General features: G+C 41.7%; 1 protein-coding gene across 1 annotated transcript in view; it reads left to right on the top strand.

The window, feature by feature from the left end:
* Positions 1–15795, top strand: part of AMIGO2 (adhesion molecule with Ig like domain 2) — a 77246-nt gene extending 61451 nt beyond the window's left edge. The window contains exon 2 of the mRNA XM_039352772.1: positions 11807–15795. Coding sequence (XP_039208706.1) covers positions 11877–13412 — 1536 coding nt within the window. The 5' untranslated portion in view covers positions 11807–11876 and the 3' untranslated portion in view covers positions 13413–15795. The remainder of the gene's footprint in view (positions 1–11806) is intronic.
* Positions 15796–25288: the final 9493 nt, after the last annotated feature.

Raw genomic sequence — 25288 nt, 5'->3', positions numbered from 1 at the left:
CGCGCGCTGTTATATTGGGGCATGTGAGACAGTGAATCTGCCAGGAAGTTCTTTCTCCCTGGTAAATGTTTGAACTTAAGAAAATGCTGGGACCAGCGGGCTTGTTTGGGATTGAGCTTCCTGGGCACTTTCAGGGCTTCCAAATTTTTGTGATCAGTCCACACCTAGAAGGGGATTTTGTTCCCTTCCAGGAACGGTTGCCACGTGACTAATGCCCAACGTATCCCGTATGCCTCTTTCTCCCATACGGGCCAGCGCTGTTCTGTTTCTGTGAGTTTCTTGGATGTATATGCACAGGGTTACAATACCCCACCATTGTTTTCTTGTAATAGAACAGCCCCCACTGCCACATCACTTGCATCTACCTGTATTACAAAGGGCTTATCCATGTCTGGGTGCCTTAGTACTGGTTCGGCAGAAAAAAGTCTCTTTAATCTCTCAAAGGCTGCTTAGCACTCCATTGTCCATGTTAGTGGCGGGCTAGGTTTTACTGAGGATGCTTCCTTCGTTTTTAGTAAGTTAGGGGCAAGGCTATCTGGGCAAATGAGGGGATGAATTGGCGGTAAAAGTTTGCAAAGCCCAGGAAACTTTGTAGTTGCTTTCTTGTGCAGGGTGGTGCCCAATCTAATACTGCTCTGATCTTCTCTGGGTCCATTTCAATGCCCTAGGGGGATATGCAATAACCTAGGTAGTCTATCCTTTCCTGGTGGAATTTGCATTTTGAGAGTTTGGCATATAGGTGGGCGACTCGCAGTTTCTTTAAAACCGCTCTGACAAGGTTGACATGTTCCTCTTTTGTTTCGGTGAAGATAAGAATGTCGTCCAAGTAAACAAGGACCCCCTTAAACAGGTGCTCCCTGAGAACATCATTGATTAATTGCATAAATACTGCAGGGACCCCTTGTAATCCAAAAGGCAAGACTTTGAATTGATAGCACCCCATGGGGCAGTTAAATGCAGTCTTCCATTCGTTCCCTTCCTTAATTCTCATGCGATAGTAAGCTTCCCTTAGGTCTAGTTTAGAAAAAAAATTTCCTTTCGAGAGGTGTGACAGCATGTCTTTCATGAGGGGCAGAGGGTATAGGTTGCTTTCACTGATTGTATTCAGGACCCTATAATCCACGGATAAGCATAAAGAGCCATTCTTCTTGTCTCTAAAGAGTACCAGGGTAGCCACTTTAGGCTTGGCTGGCTCAATGAATCTCCTCTCTAGGTTTTTTTTAATGAATCTTTCCATTTCCTCCTTCTCCTTTAGGCTCATGGAGTATAATCTGGGCTTCGGGAGTTTTGCCCCAAGCTTGAATTCAATGGCACAGTCTGTGGGTCGGTGGGGGGGAAGCTCATTCGCCTTCTCCTCACTGAAAACTTCAGCAAGGTCTCTGTATTCCTCTGGTATTTCTGGTGGTCCCTTTTCCTCTCCCATGGATGCTTTTTCTATTCTTGATTGTGGTAGACTCTCTTGGGATTTTAAGTCCATAAGGTCCCCCTTCGGGAATTTGATTTCTGTTGTCCTCCAATTCACCCAGGGGTTCCATATTTTTAACAATTCCAGCCCTAGGATAATTGGGCATTCCATGCCTGGGGTCACACAAACATTATGTCCTCCTCATGTTTGCCCAGGGAGAGGTGTATTGGTAAAGTGGCTACGGTTGCTGGCACCCCCCCTATGGATCCATCTAACTGGCCAAATGAGATTGGTTGTTCCAGTCTCCTCGACGGAATGCCCAGATTCCCCACTAGTGTTGGGCTAATGAGGCAGCGGGTGCAGCCAGAGTCTATTAAGGCTTTCACCTTCATGGCTTCGGGCATGGGGGAAATTAATATAGTCACTGTCTTGAGGATGGGTGCGATGCGTCCACTTACCAGGGGTTCGCCTTCCAAGCTGTCATCTGAGGCATTCAGCAGCCCTGCAGTGTAGGCTGGAGTTCTTTCCCCCTGATGAGCAGAGATCAGGGGTTCCACAATTTCCATCATTCTCATGGCATTTTCTTTTGGCTTACCTGAAGACTTTCCAGATTTGCTGATCGGGGATCTGTCTGGGTTGTGCTGAGGGACTTTGGAGCGACATTCTACAGCTCGATGCCCTTCTCTTCCGCACTTGAAATAACCCATTTGCTTCTTGGCTGTAGCCAATGGTTTCACTGGTTCGTGTGTCAACTCAGGCGGGGAGCGGCTCCATTGTTTTTCTCCGCAGTGTCTCTTCAATATGTCGATCTCTGCTTCCTCTGCCAAAACATACCATTCCTCAAGTTGGTGTGGGTCCCCTCGGGGCAGGCAAGCGTCATATAGATCATAATTTAGTCCATCTTCGAAATGGCTAAGGAGGATGTTTTCTGGCCAGTTCAGTTTGCTGGCAATGGCCCAGAACTCTTGCGTATATTCAGCCACCGGACGTTTGTCTTGCCTCATCATTTTTATCCTTTCGCAGGCTTTGCAATCAGCCAGGGGATCTTCAAATCGCCTTCTCAGAGAGGACATGAAACGGTTGAAATCATTGAGCTCTGGGGCATTGGAGTCGTGCAAGTTCACCACCCAATCTGCAGCCGGTCCGTCCAGGGCAGATTGCCCAATCCGGATGCGGGCTTTGTCGCTGGGGATGTCCATATTCCTCCATGCAGCTGAGGACTTGGGTTAGGAAAAACCCCAAGCTTGTGGCTCCCCTTTGAATTTTACCTCCAACGGCGGACGTCTTGGAATGGATTGGTGCCTCCATTGTTGGTGATAGTGTCTTCCGTCCAGATCGCCATCTGTGGTTCAGCAGGGGATGGGGACTACTGGATCAGCAGATGTCCCCGGGGCTGCAGGTTCCACTTCCCCCTCGATGTCTCTCCCTTTGCGGCTCCAGGAGCTGGGGCGGCCGTAGGGCTCAGGATTCTCCTCTCCTAGGGAGCTGAGAGTTCTCTTCATCAGGTCAATAGCTTTCTCTAGGATCCAGTCCGAGTACGGTGTCCAGCTTTCTCCCTCTCCACTTGCATGCAGGGATTTCTCCATCTCCTGCTTCCATTCTTGTTGCTTGCCCCCCCCCATCTCAGGGTCACCTTTCTTGATTTCTTTCCCCACTTACTTTTCTTTTCAATGCCTATTGACCAGCGAGGCTTGTGGTCCCGTGTCTCTATCACTTCTTCTCCTGAGGAATCTGACCTCTCTGATCCCGACATCCGGCAAGATTCCAGTCGGGGCAGTGGCTCTCTTTCCGGGGAGTTTTCCCCCTTTCTTGCTCCATTGTCTGACATGGTAATCTTTTGCAAAATCCCCTGGCAAGGGTCTCCCTTCCAGGTGGATTAATTTTGCAAGTCCTGTCTAATGTAAGGACCCACCCCACTTTGCATCTTAAGAAGACAGAACTTTTGGAATAGTTCTTCCAACAGGCATCCTTTATTAAGAGAACATGGTTGCAGGCGTTCTAGACAGGACTTGGGGTCCAAGCTCTCCCATTCAAGGTTTTAAGGGGTTCCCCATTAGCCCCACCCAATCACCCCCTTCTTCCAGCGACAGTCTCAGGCATTACACTCCCACCCCCTTTTCCTTACTGCCGGCTGGATGGAGACTTCAGAGAGAACTACATGAAGGTAATAGCCCCATTGTTATGGTTAGTCCTTTTGGTGATATCCACATCCAGTTCCTTTGAAGTGTACTGAAGGAAGTGAGGGCCATAAAGCCCCTTTGTTCACCCCCTTCCCTTCATCATATGACAGAATCCAGAGAAGGCAGAAATGGTGTTTTCTATAGTTGATAACTAGGGATGAAATATAATTGGATTCTGACAACTGCTTTGTAATTGCTCCTAAACATTCTTTGTTACACTTTAAAACTGCTTTTTCTTTCTTTCATAATGGTTAGATCCACTGTAAATCACACACTGTTTTTGGTGTTTTGCTTTGATGGCCGCCACAAGGTAAAATGAGTAAAATGGCTCACATATATCTGTGTTGTGTGTATATTTGTTTAGTTTTACCACTGCTATTTTTTTATCAATCCTGAAAAAGAGAAAGGAAAAAAATTTGAAGTAAAAAAAAATTAAGTCTTTGTGCAATTTGTATTACGAAATGAATCCATAATTATCATTGTTAAGCTGCCAATCAAAATCAAAAATATTATATTCTTTTACATTCTTATTGAAATAAATTCATTGGTACCAATTCTGCATTTCACTTTTCTTTTTCTTTTTTTTGTAAAAAATTTTTATTTTCAATTTTGCAATACATTACATTCATAAAAATACTTCAGATAAAAAATAAAATAAATTGATACACACAACTTTTGGTATTGCTCACCCACTTCCCCCCAAACCATATCCACCCTCTAACCTACTTTCCTCTTTCCCTCTTCTTCCTCACTTTCCCCCTCTCCTCCTTCTCCTCAACCTTCCAACTTGCTTCTCCCCTTCTTCCTATCTTCTCACTCCGGATGCGGTCCAGGGGAAATGCCCGAGCAATTCCTCTCTCCAGATTAAAACAATATTATATACAATAAAACTATTTCTACTTATCTGAACTACTTAAACTTGAATCCATCCTCCCCCCACCCCCCTCCCCCGACTTTCCAGAGCTTCCTTCCCATTTACTAATTATATAATAGCCCAAATCATACTAATCCTTAAATCTCTTCAAACTTTAACATCATAAGTTTATAAACAAATTCATTACTCATAAAATAAGTGAAACTTTGTAGTTCCATACGTCTTCTGAACATATTCTATCCATCTTCTCCATACATTAAAATATCTCTCTTGTGAATGGTCCTTTAAATAAGCAGAAATTTTAGCCATTTCTGCTAAATTAGAAACCTTAAATACCCATTCTTCTAAAGAAGGCAGAGTATCCTTCTTCCAATATTGACCCACCAATAATCTTGCTGCTGTTATTAAATTCAACATTAAGATAGTTTCTTTAGCATCAAAATCCACAAAAATACCCAAAAGAAACAACTGGGGAGTAAACTTAATCTTCCTTTTAAAAACCTTTTGAATGTTCCAACAAATCATAATCCAGAAGGCTTTGATATTTTTACAAGTCCACCAAACATGAAAATAGGTTGCATCCAAGCAACATTTAGGTTGCAGGTTCGGGTACATACAAGACAACTTTTTAGGATCCAGATGCCATCTATAAAACATTTTATAAAAATTTTCCCTCAAATTTTGAGCCTGCGTAAATTTAACATTTCTAATCCAAATTACCTCCCATAAATCCAATGAAATCGGTTCCTGAATATTCTGGGCCCATTTAATCATACAATCTTTTACTAACTCTGTTTCCGAATCCAATTTTATTAACTCATTGTAAATTCTTTTAATATGGGCATGTTTCTGATCCTTAATCTGAATTACCAAATTTTCATCTACTAAAGTAATTCCCACTTTCTTATCTAAAGTCCACCTCTGCACTATTTGCAAATATTAAAACCACGATTGTAAAATATTTTCTTGCCTTAACACATCTGAAGACTTTAGTTGCCAATCAGTACCCGACCAAATAAATAACTCTTTATACGAAATGTTATCAAAGTTCACCCCCTTAGAAACCCCCTGAATTGCTTGTCCAGGAATCCCCCAAATAGGTATTTTATAATTTAATTTATAATAATATTTCTTCCAAACTTGAAGTAGAGCATTTCTTAAAATGTGTGACTTAAAGACCCAATCTACTTTCTTATCAAAAATTAAGTATGCATGCCAACCATATAATAAATCCCACCCTTCAAGAACAAGAATATTTTTATTTGTTAAATTAAGCCAGTCACTTACTAAGGTTAAATGGCCGCATTGTAATATAATTTCAAGTTAGGTGCTTTAAGTCCACCTCTTTCTCGAGCATCTTGTAAAATCTTAAACTTTACCCTTGATTTCTTCCCACCCCAAATAAATTTATTGATACCCTTCTGCCACTCATCCAAATTAGCATCCTTTTTTAAAATAGGTATCATCTGAAACAAAAAAAGAAACTTTGGTAGAACATTCATCTTTACTACTGAGATTTTCCCCAGTAACGATAGTTGCAATTTTTGCCAATCATTTAAATCTTTTTGTACTTTAACCCATAAGCGTTCATAATTATTCTTATACAATTTTCCATTAGATGTTGTAATATATATTCCTAAATACTTAACCTTATTAACTACTTCATAACCTGTTGCTTTGGCTATAAAATCTTTTCCCTTCATAGACATATTTTTCAATAATATTTTAATTTTATTCTTATTCACCTTAAAACTAGAGACCTGTCCATACTGTGCTAAAATTTCAACCAAATCTTTGATTGAATCTGTTGGATGGGATAACGTCACAACCAAATCATCAGCAAAAGCTCTCAGCCTATAATCAATCTTACATATTTTTATTCATTTTAATCTAGATGAATCTTGAATTTTAATAAGTAAAATCTCCATTGTTAATACAAATAACAAGGGGGATAAAGGACAACCCTGTCTTGTACCGTTTCCTATTTTAAATATGTCTGTTAATCCCCCATTAATTATAATTTGTGCCGATTGTTGCTGATATATGGCCTTGAGAGCACACAAAAATTTATCTCCAAAGTTCATTTCCTCTACGACTTTCAATAAAAATTTCCAATCTAATTGATCAAAAGCTTTCTCAGCATCTATAAATATTAAAGCAGCAGGGATTTGGTTGTTCTTATCCAAATACTCTATTAAATTAACAATTTGTCTTACATTATTTTTCGTATATCTTCCCATTATAAATCCAGATTGGTCAGTATGAATCAATTGTTTCAAAACCTGCATTAATCTATTTGCCAATATCTTTGCAAAAATCTTGTAATCTGTATTTAAAAGAAATATAGGCCTGTAACTTCTAGGTTGGGACAGATCCTGGTCTTCCTTTGGAATCAATGATATGAAGGCCGTTCTCCAAGATGGGGGTTACTCTGCTCCCGACAAGATATCATTAAAAAGTTCCTTTAATGGTTCTATCATTTCTTCAGATAGCATCTTATAATAAATTGCTGTTAACCCATCTGTACCTGGAGTCTTGCCAGCTTTCAATTGCTTAATTGCTGAAATAATCTCTTCAGAGGTAATTAAACCATTAATCCCATCACGTTGGTCACTCGTAAGTCTAGAAGAATGTGCTTCCAGTAATATTTTTCTATGTCTGAAGTTTGTATAATTTCACTAGCATATAACTTTGAATAAAAATCTAAAAAATACTTTTTAATCAAATTTTGTTGGTAGACTTCTTTACCTTTATAAATTATTTTATCTATAGTTCTCTATTTCTGTTTCTTACGTAATTGATAAGCCAACCATCTGCCAGGTTTATTTGCATTACAAAATGTATTATGTTTCATATACCTCAAATTAGTTGCCATCTGATCTGCCATTAACATGTTAAATTGCTCCTTAAGCAGAGTAATAGAAACCTTTAAATTATTATCCATTGGGTTTGATATTAAAATCTTTTCCTTACATTTAATCTCATCTTCAAGATCTTTACGTTTCTGAATCTGTGTCAGAATCCAATTATATTTCATCTTTAATTATCAAATATAGAAACTCCCAATTCTGCCTTCTCTGGATTCTGCCATAAGAGGGAGAGAAGGGGGAGAACAAAGGGGCTTTATGGCCCTCACTTCCTTCAGTATACTTCTAAGGAGCTGAATGCTGAATGTGTGTTTATTGCAACCTCAAAGAGTTAGCACCAAAGAACCTTACCATAACAAAGAAGGTTATTTGCCTTTCATGTAGTTTATCTGAAGTCTCCATCCAGACGGAAGAAAGAAAAAAGGGGGTGGAATTGTGATACCTGAAACTATCACTGGAAGGGGGGGTGATTGGGTGGGACTACTGGGGAACCCCTTAAAACCTTGAATGGGAGAGCTTGGACCCCAAGTCCTGTCTAGCACGCCTGCAACCACTTCTTCTTAATAAAGGATTCCTGTTGGAAGAATTATTCCAAGAGTTCTGTCTTCTTAAGATGCAAAGTGGGGTGGGTCCTTACAATCTGTTTACATCTATGAGCATTATTCATGGAAATCAAAATCCCTCTCATATATGCTTTGCTAGAATCCCATACCATTGGCATTGAGGTACCCTTATTCATATTCCAAACAAAAAATTCCTTTAAATAACCTCTACATCTCTGTATATTCTCTTCATATCTAAATAAATTCTCGTTCAACCTCCAAGACCTTCTAGTCCTTTCTTCCAATGAAATTTCCAACTATACAGGACTATGACCTGAAATTATTCTAGGAAATATCTTGATATTCTTCACCCTAGAAAGGAAATCATTAGTAACCAAAAAGAAGTCAATTCTAGAATAAGATTGGTGCCTATTTGAAAAAAAGGTAAAATCTTTTTCCTCAATGTTCCGTTCTCTCCAAATGTCTCTAATTTCAAAATCGTCCTTTAAATCAAAAAAGGCTTTAGGAAGTTTTGCATGATTAGAAACTTTAGAAGAACCCTTCTTACCTTTACTTGAGTCTAGAACACCATTCCAATCTCCCATCATAATAACTGACTTGTAATCCAAAGAAGTTAATTTCTGGTGAATCATCTTATAAAAATATTTTTGTTGTTGATTGGGAGCATATAATCTGACAAGAAGAGTTCTCTTATCATTTATTAATAAGTCAATAATAACATATCTTCCTTGTGGATCAAAATCAATTAGCTTTGGTGAAAGCTCCTTTCTCACATAAATAACTACACCTCCTTTTTTCTGCAAAGCAGGAGCTATAAAATGTACCCCCAGCTGGGGCTTAAACAAATATTTTTGATCTTTAGAAATAATATGAGTCTCTTGTAAACAAATAATATCATTTCTGTGTTGTTTCAAATAATGGAAGATTTTCTTTCTTTTCTGTGGTGAATTAAGACCATTAACATTCCAAGTTAAAAGCTTTGCCATTCTTGGCAGATTGAAGCCTTTGGAACAAAACCTCTAGATTTGCAGTCGATGACCTCTTTGGCCTTGCTCCCACTGGCTCCGAAGTAGACTGTGATGAAACTCCATCATCTACCTTTTGTTGTTGTTGTTGTCTTTCTCTATGTTTATGAGCGTGTGTAATTAATTCTCTGTTCCCTTGGGTCTTCCATTATTTGCAAATTCTGTTGCATAGATTCAACCAATAATTCTTCTCCCAAAGATGGCATTGAACCTATAGCCAACTGTGCTTCTGCCTCATCTTTTTTTGATCTTGGAGATGGTGGTAGACTTTCTTTTTAAATAGTAACATAGAAATCTCTTGCTTTTGAAATTGTATTAAGACGATATCGTGTGCCAACCTAGGTCACTACTATCCCCACAGGTATATCCCATCTGAATTGAATTTGTCGTTTCTTAAGTTCTTCAGCCAAAAAAGCAAAGTCTTTTCTTTTTCTGAGAATTTTGGAAGGTATTTCCTTTAAAACTATCACATCCTGAGCTGCAATCTGAAATCTTTGCTTATAGAAAGCCTGTATAATTTCATTACGAAGAGATTTTCTTGCAAAGTAAACCAGCACATCTCTTGGTAATTTTGTCTGTTTTGCAACCCACGAATTAACTCTGAAGATCTTTTCTATATCTCTCAACATTACTTCAGGGTCACATTCCAAAATAGAAGCCAGTTCTGCTGCAATTTCTTCTTTCAAATTCACCTGGACATTTTCTTTCAAGCCTCTTACTCTCAAAGCATACTCCATTTCTCTATATTGTGACATTATAATATCATTCTGTGCAACATCCACATTATCTTCTATTTTTTCAACTCTATCTTGTAATATTTCAACATTTCCAACCACCTCATCCACCCTGTCGTCAATCTTTTCCACAAGGCCAGCAAGCCCTTGGAGTGCAAACATAATATCTTCCCTCAGCTCATTATTTTTTTGAGCCAGGAGCTCTGCTGTTTTTTCTAGAGTCTTATCTAAAGCATCTTATAAGTCCTTAAGTGTAATTATCTGAGGTGGAGGAGAAGGTGGAGAAGATTTAGGTTTAGGTAGTTGTACAGTCTGAGTTACTGGAGAGGAAGTTGAAGTCTTAGGAAGAGAAAAAGGTCCAGGACGTTTTGAAGCCATTTAAAAAAAAAATTCCTTTCCCTTTCTTTCAAAAAATAATAAAATAAAAATAAAGGAGAAGAAAAAGCAATTTCCCCTTTAAAAGGAAAGATTTTCTTTAAGTAAACCAAGTCTATTATGTTGTTGAAACTTTGTTGCCAGTTAGAGATAGTGAATGAAAAGTAAAAAGTGAAAGGTCTCAGACAAAGAAAGTAACAAAGAAGCAGGATTCCTCCACCATATTTCTTCACTCCAATTGAAATAATAACAGGAGAAGGTGTTAATTCCCACTGAGTTAAGTTTAAAATAAAATCATCCAATTCTTGTCTTCCTGACCGCTCTGTCTGCTTTTAAGTTGGCTTACTGTTTTCATTTAAGCAGCAGCAGTGGAGGCAGAGTCTAGCTTCGTTCTCCCGCCGGAGAACAAAGGCGTCCAGGGAAACGGAGCAATACCCAGACTCCGAGGGAGCTCTCATTGTTCGTCTCCCAGGAAAAAAACTTTGGGAGACTGGTGAGGCTCTACCTCTATCCAGGGAAAAGCTCACCTTCCTCCCTTCGCCCGGGAGGAAGGTTTCAAGCCGCAAAACAGCTGATTGACGCTGTTTTGCCGGCTTTTACGCGTCCCTGTGATGGACGGCTGTCAGATAGCCGCCATCGTCACGGCGCAGCCACCGGAACTCTCTGCATTTCACTTTTCTTGCCCTTGGTGCAGACTGGACACAACTGATCAAGTTATAGAGAGTAAATTAATACTGTGTGTATCAAAGTCCAGGTGCATCAAGATACAACTTATAGAGGTGGTCAGTACTGAGAGGTTGGCTTTCTATTGTGTACATATAGTGTATGTCCGGTCTACGAAAATTAGATCAACTTAGGGAGATGGTCAATGTAGGGAGGTGGTCAACTATGGAGGTATTACTTTAATTGTTATTTAAAAAGATTAATGATAAAAGCAATACAAATATTTTAAAAAAACAAGGAAAATACAGAAAAATAGTAACAGAAAAAGTAAAGAAAAAAACAAAAAAACAACAGATTTTAAAGAAGCAGCTTCCAGTCTTTTTGATATGGCTATAAATGCATTTATATTTTACCCTCTCTCTCTAAAGTTACATCATAATTTCCATCTTCCATCTATCTTCTATCCTTTCTAATTGACAAGCCTATAAATCACAAGCTCATTTTATTTTTTTTAGCAAAAAAAATCCATAAAGGGTTTCCAATAACTAATAAATTAATTGATTTTTCCTAAGCCTATTAGTTAATTTTGTCATCTCTACTACTTTCATCGTCTTCATCAACCATTCTTCTATTTTGGGAATTTCAAAGTCTTTTCATTTTTGTGCATATAGAGTAATAATCTTGCAGCAGTGATAATACAGTGGTACTTTGGTACTCAGCTGCTTTGAAACTCATTGAATTTGGTATTCAAAGCATTTTGATGTGAAAATTTGTTCCGATACTCATAGTTTGTTTGTTACTCAATGCACAAGCTAGAATTTTTCTGTCAGCTGCCTTGTGACTGACTACATTATTCCTTATGGGAAAAATTTGTTTGCTACTCATTGTTTTTGGTACTCATCATGCCTCCCAGAACCAATTAACAATGAGTACCAAGATACTATTGTATATAAAAATAATTGTGTTTCTTTTTTAGTTGCCTAGCCATTAATCCCAACAAGAAGTAATCATAAATCTATGAGCAACTTCATTTTGGTGAATATGGTAAAATGTTGAATGCTTTTATATATTAATATCCTTTTTTTAAAAAATCTCTCTCTCTCCCTTTCTGTCTTAACAGTGATTGGTACAAAGTGACCTACATGCCTAAAGGGTGGCAAGGAAAATTAGAAGACAGCTAAAGCTCAGTCATGTTTTCTGTTTGGCACACTATTCTCTCTCTTCATGGGAACTACAAGAGGTTGGGTTACCTCTTAATCTTCACTGTAAGTGTATGTTGTAGTACCTCTTTAATGTGCCCCACCACTTGCATCTGTGCCAGTGACATTACGAGCTGCACCAGCAGAAACCTCTCAAGGGTGCCATCAGCTCTTTTCAAGCACATAAAAAGACTCGATCTGAGTCACAACAGAATTGGGGTTTTGGATCAAGACTGGATACCCATGCTGCTTGAGAAGTTGAACACCCTCATCCTCAATCATAACAATATTTTCAGTATTTCTATTGGGAGCTTCTCAGTTATTCCAAATGTCAAGTACCTAGACCTGTCATCCAACAATTTGAAGTCATTGGGCAGTCCTATATTTCAGGAACTGAGAATGCTGGAGGTTCTGTTGCTTTATAATAATCATATTGCAAAGGTTGATTCTGCTGCTTTTGGAGGAATTCATACCCTGCAAAAGCTGTATTTAAGTTATAACTCTCTCACACACTTCCCAATTGAACTCTATACTGGGAAACACAAGCTCTCAGAACTTGTGTTCTTAGATGTTTCTTACAATCGGATCCAGTCAATACCAATTAATGGCATGAGCTTAGTACCAGCCCGACACTTAAGTGGAATTTATCTTCATGGGAACCCATTTCATTGTGACTGCATACTTTATTCCATGCTGAACTTCTGGTATCTTCGACATTTTACTTCAGTGGAAGACTTCAAGACTGAATACACATGCAATAAAGACTCCCAAAAACTGCCTTTATTGCAGAACAATTATTTAAATTGCTCAGAAAGCACCATTAATGGTTCTTTCCATGCCTTTGGTTTTATTCATGAAGCACAAATTGGTAAGAGGATTATAGTACCCTGTGATACCAAAATCAGTGATGCTGGGACTAGTTTTATTTGGATCAGCCCAGATAATCAAGTTTTAGAGCCAGGAAAAACAACTGAACAGTTCAAAGTATTTCATAATGGAAGCCTGGAAATAGATGATGCTCAGTATGAAGACGCTGGACTTTATTCCTGCATTGCAATAAATAAGAAAAGATTATTGAATGAAACAATTGAAGTAAGAATAAATGTCAGCAATTTCACAGTGGACAAATCTTACTCTCATGAAACATTTAACACTGCTTTTACAACCCTTGCAGCTTGTGTAGCCAGTATTATTTTGGTTCTTCTTTACCTCTACTTGACACCCTGTCCTTGTAAGTGCAAGTCAAGGAAAAGGCAACTGAACCAAAGTAGCACATCTAATGCATCCATACTAACCTCCAACACACCCCTCAAACTTCCAGCAGATGAGAAGAAAGCTAGCTGTGGCAAAAAGGTGGTGTTTCTTGAACCTGTGAAGGAACCTAAACCAAGTCAAAATGGAAAAGTCAGAATGTTTCCCAATGAGACTGTAATTGCTGAAAGCATCCTGAAAACACCCCAAACAAAATCAGACTCTAATTCCACAAACCCAGCATTCTCGGACATACCTTTCATGCCATCTTCTTAAGTTTTCCTCCTACACTGATGTCATAATCCTCTTAGTAGCAGCCACAGCTTTATCCAATGTTGAAAGAAAAGTCATGGAAAACTTTGATTTTTTAAATCCTGAAGGTTAAAGTTAATTGCTGTTAACTTTTTGTTCCTTCTCAGTGGGAAGAATATGCGTTAATCTTAAAACATTCAGGAGGAGCTCGTTGTTACATGTAGCAGAGTAGAGTGGTATACCTTGCATTCTTACTAATCTTTCCTCTGAAGTGAATTAGGAGGTAGCCTTATGGAGGAACTTGTCTGAATATGGTTCTCATTCGGTGGAAGAAAGCTTATACAGCAGGGTCCCATCAACTTAGGCCCTTAGTTGCTTCACTGTATAGAATCAGTGAGATTGTATTATCAGGGATGAGACTTTTAATCAAGTATGTCTTATAGAGTTTATAGAAGAACAAAATAGCCATTTATTCAATTTCTGTTCATTGCCTTGAGATACTGGGTACATAAAGAAGCAAATAAATTTATATAACCCAGAATATTCTGAAGTAATGTTTAATATTTAGATAAATTTCAAAACTGGACAGGGATTAGGTTTTTCTTTTTCTATAATGAATTTTAAAATCTAGGAATGTAATGTATGGTAAATCTAGTAAGAGATAAACTTCAAAAAATGATAACTTTTACAGAAATCATGCTGTCCAGAGATATGGCTATTAAACCACTTAAGCCTTGAAGGCCTGTATTTCAGAAGGGATATCACTTCAGGCTTGTTAAGAAACCCATAATTCAAAAGTATTTAAGAAGTACTGTTTTTCCATCTAATTATGGTGAGGACAGAGATGCATTATTGGAATTTCTGTCTTTATAGGTCTTAAAGGGATAAGAGCCATGATAATGTAGAAGTATATCCAGCCTATTTGTTTGGATTAAAATTTAGGCATGTGTGTTGTGTGGACTGAGCAGAAAATGTCTACAAAAATGAATGCATAGAATTAATTTTGTAAAATTATTGATATTTGTGCAATTAGATATTTTATTAGTATTAGTTCTACTGCACTTTGACTATTTTTGATGAACTATTTACAGCCATAATCTAAATTGTTGATCCCAAGATAAATGTTGCATTCACATCAATGACATGAATGCCTAGACTTTACCTTCTGTAGAACCTAGACTCATTAAATTTGATGGTTTAGAGCTTTATTTGAAAAATTCAAAGTAATTAAGCTAATTCTATTTGTCATTGTTTAATGTGGAACTATCAAAGCAACAGATCCAGGAAGCTTCCACCTTGTGAGGTTCTGATATAAAATTGACAATTAAATAATAATTTCAGGATGATCAATTCCATTAGAAAGCTGGAGCTTTGTACAAGTCAAATTGTATATTTTAGCATAGTTTTCTGTTAGTAAAACAATAAGTTACTTATTTTGCATAGCGTTGTTTGTCCCATTTGGGTTCCTGTCAAATTGATAGTCATTTCTGCAGTGACATGTGGAATAACTTACATTCTCCAGCAGGATGGCTGTAGAGTCCAATGGATGGATTCTATGACAGCCTTCCTGCCCGGCAGACTGGGTAAAAAACTTTGGCCACACTCCTTCCTCTGGGCGTGACCCCAGTTTTGACTCAGTCTCGAAGCCCGATAGCAGTGCGAGATTCAGCTCTTCAAAAATCCATAGCTTAAGACAAAATCTCCCTCTTCCCAGACTGAATTTCCAGACGAAATTAGCAATAACAAGACCTTTAGCAGCTGGCTCAGACCGGATCTCCACCCAACGGAGGATCATCGGAGCGGTGAGAGTATCCCCAAGGGCTAGGGAGACCAGCCAAGGGGTTCGGGGGGCTCACCGGGTCGTTTACCGACCCCCAGCACATTTATCAGCCGATCGGCGTGGGGCCCTCCCCCCCCTTGCACTCAAAGCCTGAAAGGGCCGCTTTAGCCGGCGTTCGCCTCCTGGCTTGCCCCCCCCTTTTTTCCTTTGCCGGCGCGCAGGGAGGACAAGGAAAATTTCAGAGCCGGCAGCTAGAACTGCCATTGTGAGCCTCGTGGTCTCCATAGGCTGTGGTTGGGGGGAGTGGCCTCCTCCAATTCGCCATTTTGAACGAGCGGATTAACCCGCCGTTCCATTGTGGGTGGGGCTTTTCGCCATCCGGAGGAGCCTACTTGCATTACAAAGAGGGAAGAGGGGGAAAATAGGCAAACTGCAATCAATTCGAACGTGATCTGTTTTTACAGTCACAAATTGGGGGAGTTAAAGTCACCAGTTGCATTGTGTTGGACCAGGGCTGAAGAGTCCTGGGATTAGGTGAGGAGGTGAGGAGGAATAATTTTCTCTAACTGTTCATATAGTGACCTTTAGTCACTGCTTTGCAGGATCTCCTGTCCAAAGAATCCTGTCTGTCCGGCCATTGTTGGTATAGGCAGAGGAGGGCTCAGCCCCAAGCATCTGCATCTGATCTGCGTATCTTATTCCCCCACTCCAGGCATTACCTACTCGGGGTGTCTGGCACAATGGCAGACAATGTCTCGTATTCAGTCACACAGGTCCCTCAATTGTCCCCCCCACAACAGCAGCAAAAACGCAGATCCTCTGAACCAGAGGTGGGGGGGAAGAAGAAGGCTAAAACAAAGCATCTTACTCAGAAGGGACAATCTAAAACGGCTGAGCGAGAGGCTTCGAGGAGACATTTGGCTTTAGAAAGACAAATTAGCAGGGCACAGAGAACCAATTCCACTGGGACAAGCATGGTTTCCCCTGTCCCAGTGGTGACACCCATCTCAGAACCTACTGCCCAGGAAGTTCTCAAAACTTGGTCTCCTCCTGGGGAAACTGAACAGTTAGATTCCTCTACTCCCTCCTCACCAACTTCTTCACCCGACCACACTCCAGCGTGTCATTCCAGCGACAAAGCGCAGGAGAACATATGGTCGGCACGATTCCAGGCATTCATGCAGGATGCCTTTTCCCAGTTCATGGCTTCTAAGGGACAAGTGGCCTTTCACACACCCCATAAGGGACGACCCAGGCCGCCCCCTACCAACATTTCTGAGACTTCCTCTCAAATAGGAGAGGGTGACTCATTAGACCTTGATATGTCAGACATGCCCCTTTCGGAGGATGAGGAGACCGCACCTGAGCAGGCGACGAGCTCTGGCCTCTTTAACCCTGCGCTCCTAAAATCACTCCTGATAAAGGCAGTCTCCACAGTCAGCCTAACTTCAGTACAGGAGGAGATGCCCTCTACAAGCAAGGAGGCCAATCCTCTATTTGCCAAGAAGGTCTCACAGGATAAGTACATTCCATGTCCGGAGGTCTTCATGACCACGGTAGAGGAACAATGGTCCTCACTGGCAAGCCCACCGGCGCCCAATAGCGTGGAAAGAAAGCTGTTCAACCTTTCTCCCTCATTCTCGAACATGTTAGAGGTTCCTATGGTAGATAACCCCTTGATCTCATTATTTTCTACCTCCGCGATTCCAGAGACATGGCGGAAGCCTTGAAACCGGAAGAAAAGAAATTTGAACACTCCCTCCGTCGCTCCCACATGGCTGCAGCCTGGGCGGCCAAAGCAGCCACCTCATCATCATTCTTCGCGAGGGCCTGCATTATGTGGCTGAGGGAGCTGCAAAGCACGGTGCCTCCAGATCAGGTCAGAGTACACCAGACATTGGCCAAGCTCCTCGCGGCCTCTCAATTCACGGCTGACGCTTCGCTGTACGCAACGAAGTACGCGGCAAGATCCATTGCGGCCACAGTAGCCTCGCGTAGGCTACTGTGGCTCAAAAATTGGAAGACAGACCTGAGGTCCAAGTGGCGTCTCTCGACGTCCAAATACAGCGGGGCATTCCTATTTGGGTCCATACTGGACCCACATGTCAGTGAAGGCAGAGACAAGAGGAAAATATTAGTACACCCATCAAAGAAGTTTGATAGGAGAAGCAGTCAAGACTTCCGGAGACAGGACTCCCGCCCAGGAAGCCCCTGGGAATGGAGGCAGCCCTTTCGGTCAGGGCAATCCTGGGACTGGCCCAGAGGCTCGCGATCCTTCTATCCGAGACAGGATCGACCCCAGGATCGCCAAAACACAGGAGCCAGAGGCCAGTTCCAGTCCAGACGCCCATATAGGGGATCGGGAGGCAGATCCTTTAAGCGCACCAAGTGACGCCAAACAGGACACTCCCATCGGGGGTCGGTTAGGAAATTTCATCGAGGTCTGGGAGCAGACCACTACCGACTCCTGGGTCTTGGAAACGATCAGGCATGGCCTGACCTTAGACTTCTGTTCTCCCCCACCAAGCCGGTTCATCAGATGTCCCATCTCCAGAAAGGTACACAAGGCAAGGTTGCTAACTTTGGCCATAGCTCACCTCCTGTCAATTCAAGCCATAGAGAGGGTACCAAGGGGAGAGGAAGGAAGAGGATTTTATTCCATCCTCTTCGTTATCCCGAAGCCGTCAGGAGGATGGAGAGCAATATTGGACCTGAAGGGCCTGAATTATTACATAAAATACAGGAGGTTCAAGATGCACTCCTTGAAATCCATCCTAGCCAGCATCAGGGAAGAGGATCTACTATCCTCAATAGACCTAACAGAGGCGTACCTACACATCCCTATTCATCCCAGCTACCGGAAATTCCTCAGATTCACCTACGCGGGCCGACATTACCAATACAGGGCCCTACCCTTCGGACTATCCTCAGCGCCAAGGGTCTTTACCAAGATTCTAGCTGTAATAGCGGCCCATCTCAGACTGATGCCGGTTCGCGTACAGTTCTATCTGGACGACATCTTGATCCAGTCCAGATCTCAGGAACAAGCAAGGGTAGATCTCAAGACCACAATCCGAGCCCTGCAGGGGCATGGATTCTCGGTCAATTTGGCCAAAAGTCATCTCACTCCCTCAAGGAGACTGCAACACCTAGGCGCAGTAATAGACTCGTCACAGTGCAGGGTATACCTTTCCCAGGATCGACGAATCAGCATATCCAAGCTAATTCAACAAATTCAGAGAATCAGGAGAGTGCCCTTGATACAGCTCTCGAAACTCCTGGGAAAGATGATATCTTGCATGGGCATTATACCATGGGCAAGACTCCACTCGAGGGAGTTGCAGTGGTTCCTCCTACCCTACCAGAGGAGGAATCTCAGCACCTCCAACAGGAAGGTCTTGGTACCAGCACAGGTGATGAGATCTCTGAAATGGTGGATATCTCCCAAGATACTCAAGGGGAGCATATTCAAAGAGCCGAACAGGGTCACGCTCACGACAGATGCGAGCCTGTTCGGATGGGGAGCCCACTTGGGAACCCAGATAGCACAGGGCCAGTGGGACCAGAAGGACCTCTCACACAGCATCAATTGGCTAGAGCTCCGGGCCATCCACCTGGCCCTACGCCATTTCTCACATCTAGTAACAGGGAGGCACGTCCTCGTGTTAACGGACAATGTAGCAGCCAAGGCCCATGTAAACAAGGAAGGGGGAACGCGATCAGCGGAACTAATGAAGAAGGCGTTAGCTCTGGCTCGGTGGGCAGAAACCAACGTGAGTTCTATCAAGGCAGAACACATCTCGGGGGAGGCAAACACCCAGGCAGACTGCCTGAGCAGAGCCAAGGTGGATCAGGCGGAATGGCGCCTGGATCCGGCTCTGTTCGAGGAGATCTCCCGGAGATTCGGGCAACCGCACCTGGACCTATTTGCCAACCACAAGAACACACAACTCCCAAGGTTCTTCTCCAGATTCCCGTCTCCGGGGTCGGAGGGAACGGATGCTCTCAGGTGTCGGTGGCCGGCGCATCTCCTGTACGCCTTCCCACCGTTGCCCTTAATACCGGCGACCATACGCAAGCTGATCCGGGAAGGCGCAGAGATAGTCTGCATTGCCCCGCATTGGCCACGGCGCCCGTGGTTTGCCGACCTCGTGGACCTTTCGATATCACCCCCGTGGAGGATTCCCCCGGACAGAGTAACTCTCAGCCAGGGCAAGTTTGTGCACCCAGACCCCCAGTGGCTACAACTAGCCGCTTGGCATTTGAGCGGCAAAGTTTAGCCGAGCAAGTTTACTCGGCAGGGGTGATATCGATCATACAAGCTTCACGACAAGCGTCCACGAACAGGATTTACGATGCTACATGGAAAGGCTTTTGTAGGTGGTGCGCTTCTGTGCGCCTAGATCCAGCTACAGTATCCATCCCCAATATTCTAGATTACCTCCTGGAGGGTCTTAACAAGGGCCTGTCAGTCAACACTATTCGCAGACAGATATCGGCCCTCTCAACTGTTCTCTCTTGCGACAACTTGACATCCCTAGCGCAACATCCAGTGATTAGCGCCTTTTTAAAGGGGGCGTCCAAAACAAAGCCCCCCGTCATTCACAGGTACCCGTCTTGGGACCTGCCTAAAGTCCTTCTAGCCTTGACATCATCACCATTTGAGCCCCTTGATTCATGTTCTCTTCACCACCTATCGCTGAAGGTGGCCTTCCTCGTGGCAATCACTTCAGCAAGAAGAATTTCAGAACTAGCGGCACTATCAGTAAGGAAGGATCTGTGTACCTTCTTCAAGGACAGGGTCATCCTTAGGCCAGACCCGGCCTTCATTCCGAAGGTAAACAGCATCTTTCACAGATCTCAGGAATTGATTCTTCCCGATTTCTGCCCAAAACCCAAACACAGGCTAGAGCATAGATGGCACAAGCTGGACGTGCGTAGAGCGCTGTGTTTCTACGTGAAACGCACGTTGACATTCCGCAAGACAGAAGCATTATTTGTTTCCTTTCAACCATCATCTATGGGAAAGAAGGTGTCTTCTTCCACCATAGGTAGGTGGATCAGAGCCTGCATAGCCCAGGCCTACGTCTCGCAGGAACTACCAGCACCCGCACATGTGACTGCCCACTCAACACAGAGCGCAGCCACTTCGGCGGCGTGGCTAACACAAGCGCCGGTAGAAGAAATTTGTAAGGCAGCGACGTGGTCTTCACCGTCTGTCTTCATCCGGCATTACCGTTTAGACTCCCTGGCCGCATCAGATGCTGCCTTTGGTAGAAGAGTGCTACAGCAAGTCGTATCTGCTCAGAATTCGGTAGCCTAGACTTCCCTCCCAGGGGGACATGAGGGCTTTGGTATGTCCCATCCATTGGACTCTACAGCCATCCTGCTGGAGAAGGGGCGTTGACTTACCTGAACGCCTTTTCTCAGCAGGATGATGTAGAGTCCAAGCCCACCCAGGGGTTAGGTCTAGGCAGGTAGGTAATAAGAGCTGCAATATTGATTCCAACAAAGTTTCTCGCCTAAGTCAAAACTGGGGTCACGCCCAGAGGAAGGGGTGTGGCCAAAGTTTTTTACCCAGTCTGCCGGGCAGGAAGGCTGTCATAGAACCCATCCATTGGACTCTACATCATCCTGCTGAGAAAAGGCGTTCAGGTAAGTCAATGCCCCATTTCTTGGTTTCATGTATAACTTGCAGATGAGAATCTTCCTTTCTCTGCTGGCTGTCAAATGCAAACTTCAACCAGAATAGAGCTGGAAGGACCTTGGAGGATTCCAGTCCAACCCCTTGCTCAAGCAGGAGACCCTATACAATTTGAGATAAGTGGCTGTCCAGTCTTTTCTTAAAAACTTCCAGTGATGAAGCACCTACAATTTCTGAAGGCAATCTGTTCCACTGGTTAATTGTCCTCACTGTTAGGAAGTTTCTCCTTACTTTCAGGTTACTTCTCTCCTTGATTAGTTTCCATCCATTGTTTCTTGTCTTGCCTTCTGGTGCTTTGGAAAATAAGTTGACTCCCTGTTCTTTGTGGAAGCTCCTCAAATACTGGAATACTGTTATGTTACCCCTAGTCGTTCTTTTCTCTAGACTTGCCATACCCAATTCCTGCAACCGTTCTTCATATGTTTTTTTCTCTAAGCCCTTAATCAGTTGCTCTTCTTTGCACTTTTTTTCCAAAGTCTCAACTTCTTTTTTGTAATGTGACCATTACAAAATCAGGTGTGATCTTACTAAGGATTTATAAAGCAGTACTAATACTTCATGTGATTTTGATTGTATGCCTCTTTATACAACCAAGGATTGTATTAGCTTTTTTGGTTGCTGCCTCACATTGCTGGCTCATGTTTAAGTGATTGTCCACTAGGGCTGCAAGGTCTATCTCACAGTTACTGTTTTTGAGCCAGGTTTCACCTAATCTCTACTTGTACTTTTGGTTTTTTCCTGCATAGATGTAAAACCTTGCTTTTCTCTGCATTAAATTTCATGTTATTGGATAGGGCCCATTGTTCAAGTTTTTATTCATTCTGAGCCTTTGTTTTCCTGACTTCCTCTTTGCAGATTCAGGCTATCTGCTGATATTCTGCCTTAGTTATGTGTCCCTCTTTCCATTTTTTTATACTTATCCTTTTTGTCTTTCAGTTCACCAGAAAGATCTTTGTGCAACCTTGCTGGTTTCTTCTTGGATTTCTTATTTTTCTTTTTTCAATGGTATTGTGTTGGACTGGGCTTTTATGATCATATTTTTCAGAGTTTCCCACATTACTTTAGGATTTTTACCCATGGAATTTTTCTCTGAGTTTGTTAATATCAGCTCTTTTAAAGTTTAAGACACTAGTTGGATTATATTATATTGCTTGTGTTTGCATTATATTGAATTCCAATATGATGCGGTCACCCTCACTCAAGGTTCTGGCAGCTTCAATTTCCTCTGTCACTTCTTCTCTATTACTAAGAATTAGGTCCAGTATAGCTTTTCCTCTAGTTTTGTCCTCTACCTTTTGGGTGACAAAGTTGTCATCTAGGTTGGTTAGGAATCTGTTCAATCTCCCACTTGCTGCAGAGTCTATGTCCCAGTTGATATCAGAATAATTAAAGTCTCCCACCACTACATACTACATGGTATGTTTTCTACATACATTTGTTAATTTATTAGCAAAGAGTTCATTTTTTCTTCTGCTTGGTTGGGTGGCCTGTAGAAATTTTTATATTGACCAATATGGATTCTAGGAGGTTTTCATCCTTGGTTTTGTGTAGAAATATTTTATATAAAATGCAACTCCGCCTCCTTTTTTGTTAGGTCTCTTTCTTTTGAATAGTTTGTATTCTTCTATCAGTACATTCCAGTCATGAGTTTCATCCCACCAAGTTTCAGTAATGGCAACTATATCATACCTGCCTTCATGTACTAATATTTCAGGTTCATCCAATTTGTTCCCTAAACTTGGAATGTTAGTGTATAGGGATTTTATGGGTCTTGGATATGTTTCTTATATCTCCTACATTGTAACTGGGATTTCCATCCTTTCCATCATTGGAATTACATTCCCAAGGTTGTGAAGATTGGGCCCCCTCCCCCCTCAATTTTAGTTTAAAGCCCTTTGGACAAGATGAGCAAGTAGTTTTCCAAATATATTCTTTCCAGTTCTTGTGAGGTGCAGTCCATACCTTGCCAGGTGCCCTTCATACAGGTAATGCAGACATGGTCTAGGAAGCCAGAGTTCTGTCGACAACACCAGTTTTTAAGCCAGTGGTTTGTTTCTAAAATCCTTTGTTGCCTCATTGGATGTTGCAAGTATAGATGAAAACACCACTTTTACTATAGATGAAAACAAAGTTCCATATCTCCAGAATGAGGTGAAAACCGCCTGGATGGTGATCACAGCCACACAGTAAAAAACCCATTGCTTTCTGCATGTGTGAAAGTTGACACTTGTACAGAAGTGTTGTATGGGGGTTTAGTAACACTGCCACAACCACCAGCTTGTCTTTTATTTTTTAATTACTGCTGTCTACTATGTTCGTTTTCATCTATTCTGAAACATGAAAGAGTGTTAAATGGTCTCCCTTGGTCTACAGTTGATAAAGTTGTGGCTATCTTAGTTTTACTATTCAGTGATGGTATCCTGAGTCAGCTGCATTTCCTTTTGTACAAAGCCTTCAAGCCCTTACTTGCTACTATATAAGTTAATATAAGTTCAAGGACATTCAGTCCTTAAATGGCTTAGAATGACCATACCTAAAATGTTATTTCTCTGTAGTTAATGTAAATTAAATTATTTTCTTTGCTTCAGTTCTTCCTCTTAAGCAAAGGAGAAGCAGAACAGTTTACCCCGCTGAGGACTTGCATTTGTAAATAAGATTAAGAACTATATGTGAAATAGGCCAGTTTACAAATCAATAGTAAATGCAGGGCTTTTTTTCTCATAGGACGCCCAGAACGGAGTTCTGGCACCTTTTTTGGATGGAACCTTGTAGGGTAGGCAAGGCGGGTTGCATGACGTGTGTGAGTTCCAGCACCTTTTTTTTTTTTTAACAAAAAAAGCACTGAGTAAATGTAAGTCTAAAGCCCTCTGTTCCTTTACATTCTATGTAATTTTCATATCATCTTGGTTCAACAATAAAGTATCTTGAAACAAACGTTTGAATCCCTGTGTCTTTTTGTAAGTAACCAATGTATTAAACTAAAAATGAAATGAACTAAATCAACCTTCAATAATCATGTGCTGCTTTGTTCCTTTTGTTCTGTGCATGTTTATTCAATTGGCCATGAATGAAAGGGGAGAAGCAGAACTTCTACAAAACATTCTGCAACTGATGTCACGCATTGTGTTAAGCCATGATTTAATCATAGTTTGCTTTACTGCATAACCGCTATTAGCTGAAGTCAGAAATGCTAAGACAACACAAGATACATTACAGAATAGTATAATATATGTAATGCATATGATCAAAGTACAGTATTCTAAGACCTGTGAGCAATATCTAAGTATATTAGGATTCAGGTCACCACTTATCTTCAAAAGTTTCAAATGTGCAAAAGAAAGAACCAGTTTTGCTCTATTGCAATGAATACATTTAATATCCACAAAGTGATTTCAACTATTTGGTGTATTGGTCATCATTAACCATCTATCCTGCCTTTAAATGAGAATTGTAAATCAAGATAATAGATACATGGGTCCAAAATAGTAGGTAAATATACTGTCAGAATCCAATTATATTTCATTTCTAGTTATCTACTCTTGGAAAAACCCATTTCTGCGCTCTCTGGATTCTGTCATACTATGAAGGGGAAGGGGGATAAGCAGGGGGGTTTTATGGCTCTCACTTCCTTCATTAAAACTTCAAAAGGACTGGATTTTGATTCTCACCAAGAGAACTGACCATAACAATATGGCCATCGCCTTTCATCTACTCGCCCTCTGACATCTCCGTTTTGCCGGCGGTAAGGAAAAAGGGGGGAAACAAGGATTGTTGCCTGGAAGAACTGTGGGGGCTGCTTGGGAACGCTTAAAACATTGAAGGATGGGAGAGAATTTCTCAGATCCTATCTAGCATGCCTGCCATCATCTTCTCTTAATAAAGATGCCTGTTGGAAGAAATATTCCAAGAGTTCTGTCTTCTTAAGATGTAAAGGGAGGTGAGTCCTTACATTAGACAGGATCTGCAAAAATAGTCCACCTGGAAGGGAGAACCTTGCCAGAGGACTTTGCAAAAATACCATGTCAGACGATGGAGCAGGGAAGGGAGAAAGCCCCCTGGAGACGGAGCCTCTTCCCCAACTGAAAACGTGCCAGACGTCAGGATCTGAGAAGTCAGATTTCTCAGGAGAAGAGGTGGTGAAGACGCGCAACCCCAAACCTCGGTGGTCAATGGGCATTGGAATGAAAGGCGAGTGGGAAAAGAAATCAAGAAAGGTGACCCTGAGACGGGGGCCCACCCAACCAGAATGGAAACAGGAGATGGGGAAATCCCTGTATGCAAGTGAAGAGGAAGGAAGTTCATGGCTTCCATGGCAACCATGGACCTAACCCAGATAATCCAGGATCCGACTCAGGGGTGGTCACACACTCGACCTTGTGTTTCTCTCGGGGCAATGGAGACATGATCTGGAATTAA

The sequence above is a fragment of the Crotalus tigris genome, unplaced genomic scaffold (assembly GCF_016545835.1).
Source record: "Crotalus tigris isolate CLP2741 ecotype Arizona unplaced genomic scaffold, ASM1654583v1 scf7180000018470.655259, whole genome shotgun sequence".
Classification (NCBI taxonomy): Eukaryota; Metazoa; Chordata; class Lepidosauria; order Squamata; family Viperidae; genus Crotalus; species Crotalus tigris.
The sequence above is the reverse complement of the archived record's forward strand: the minus strand, read 5'-3'. Positions and strand labels throughout refer to the sequence as shown.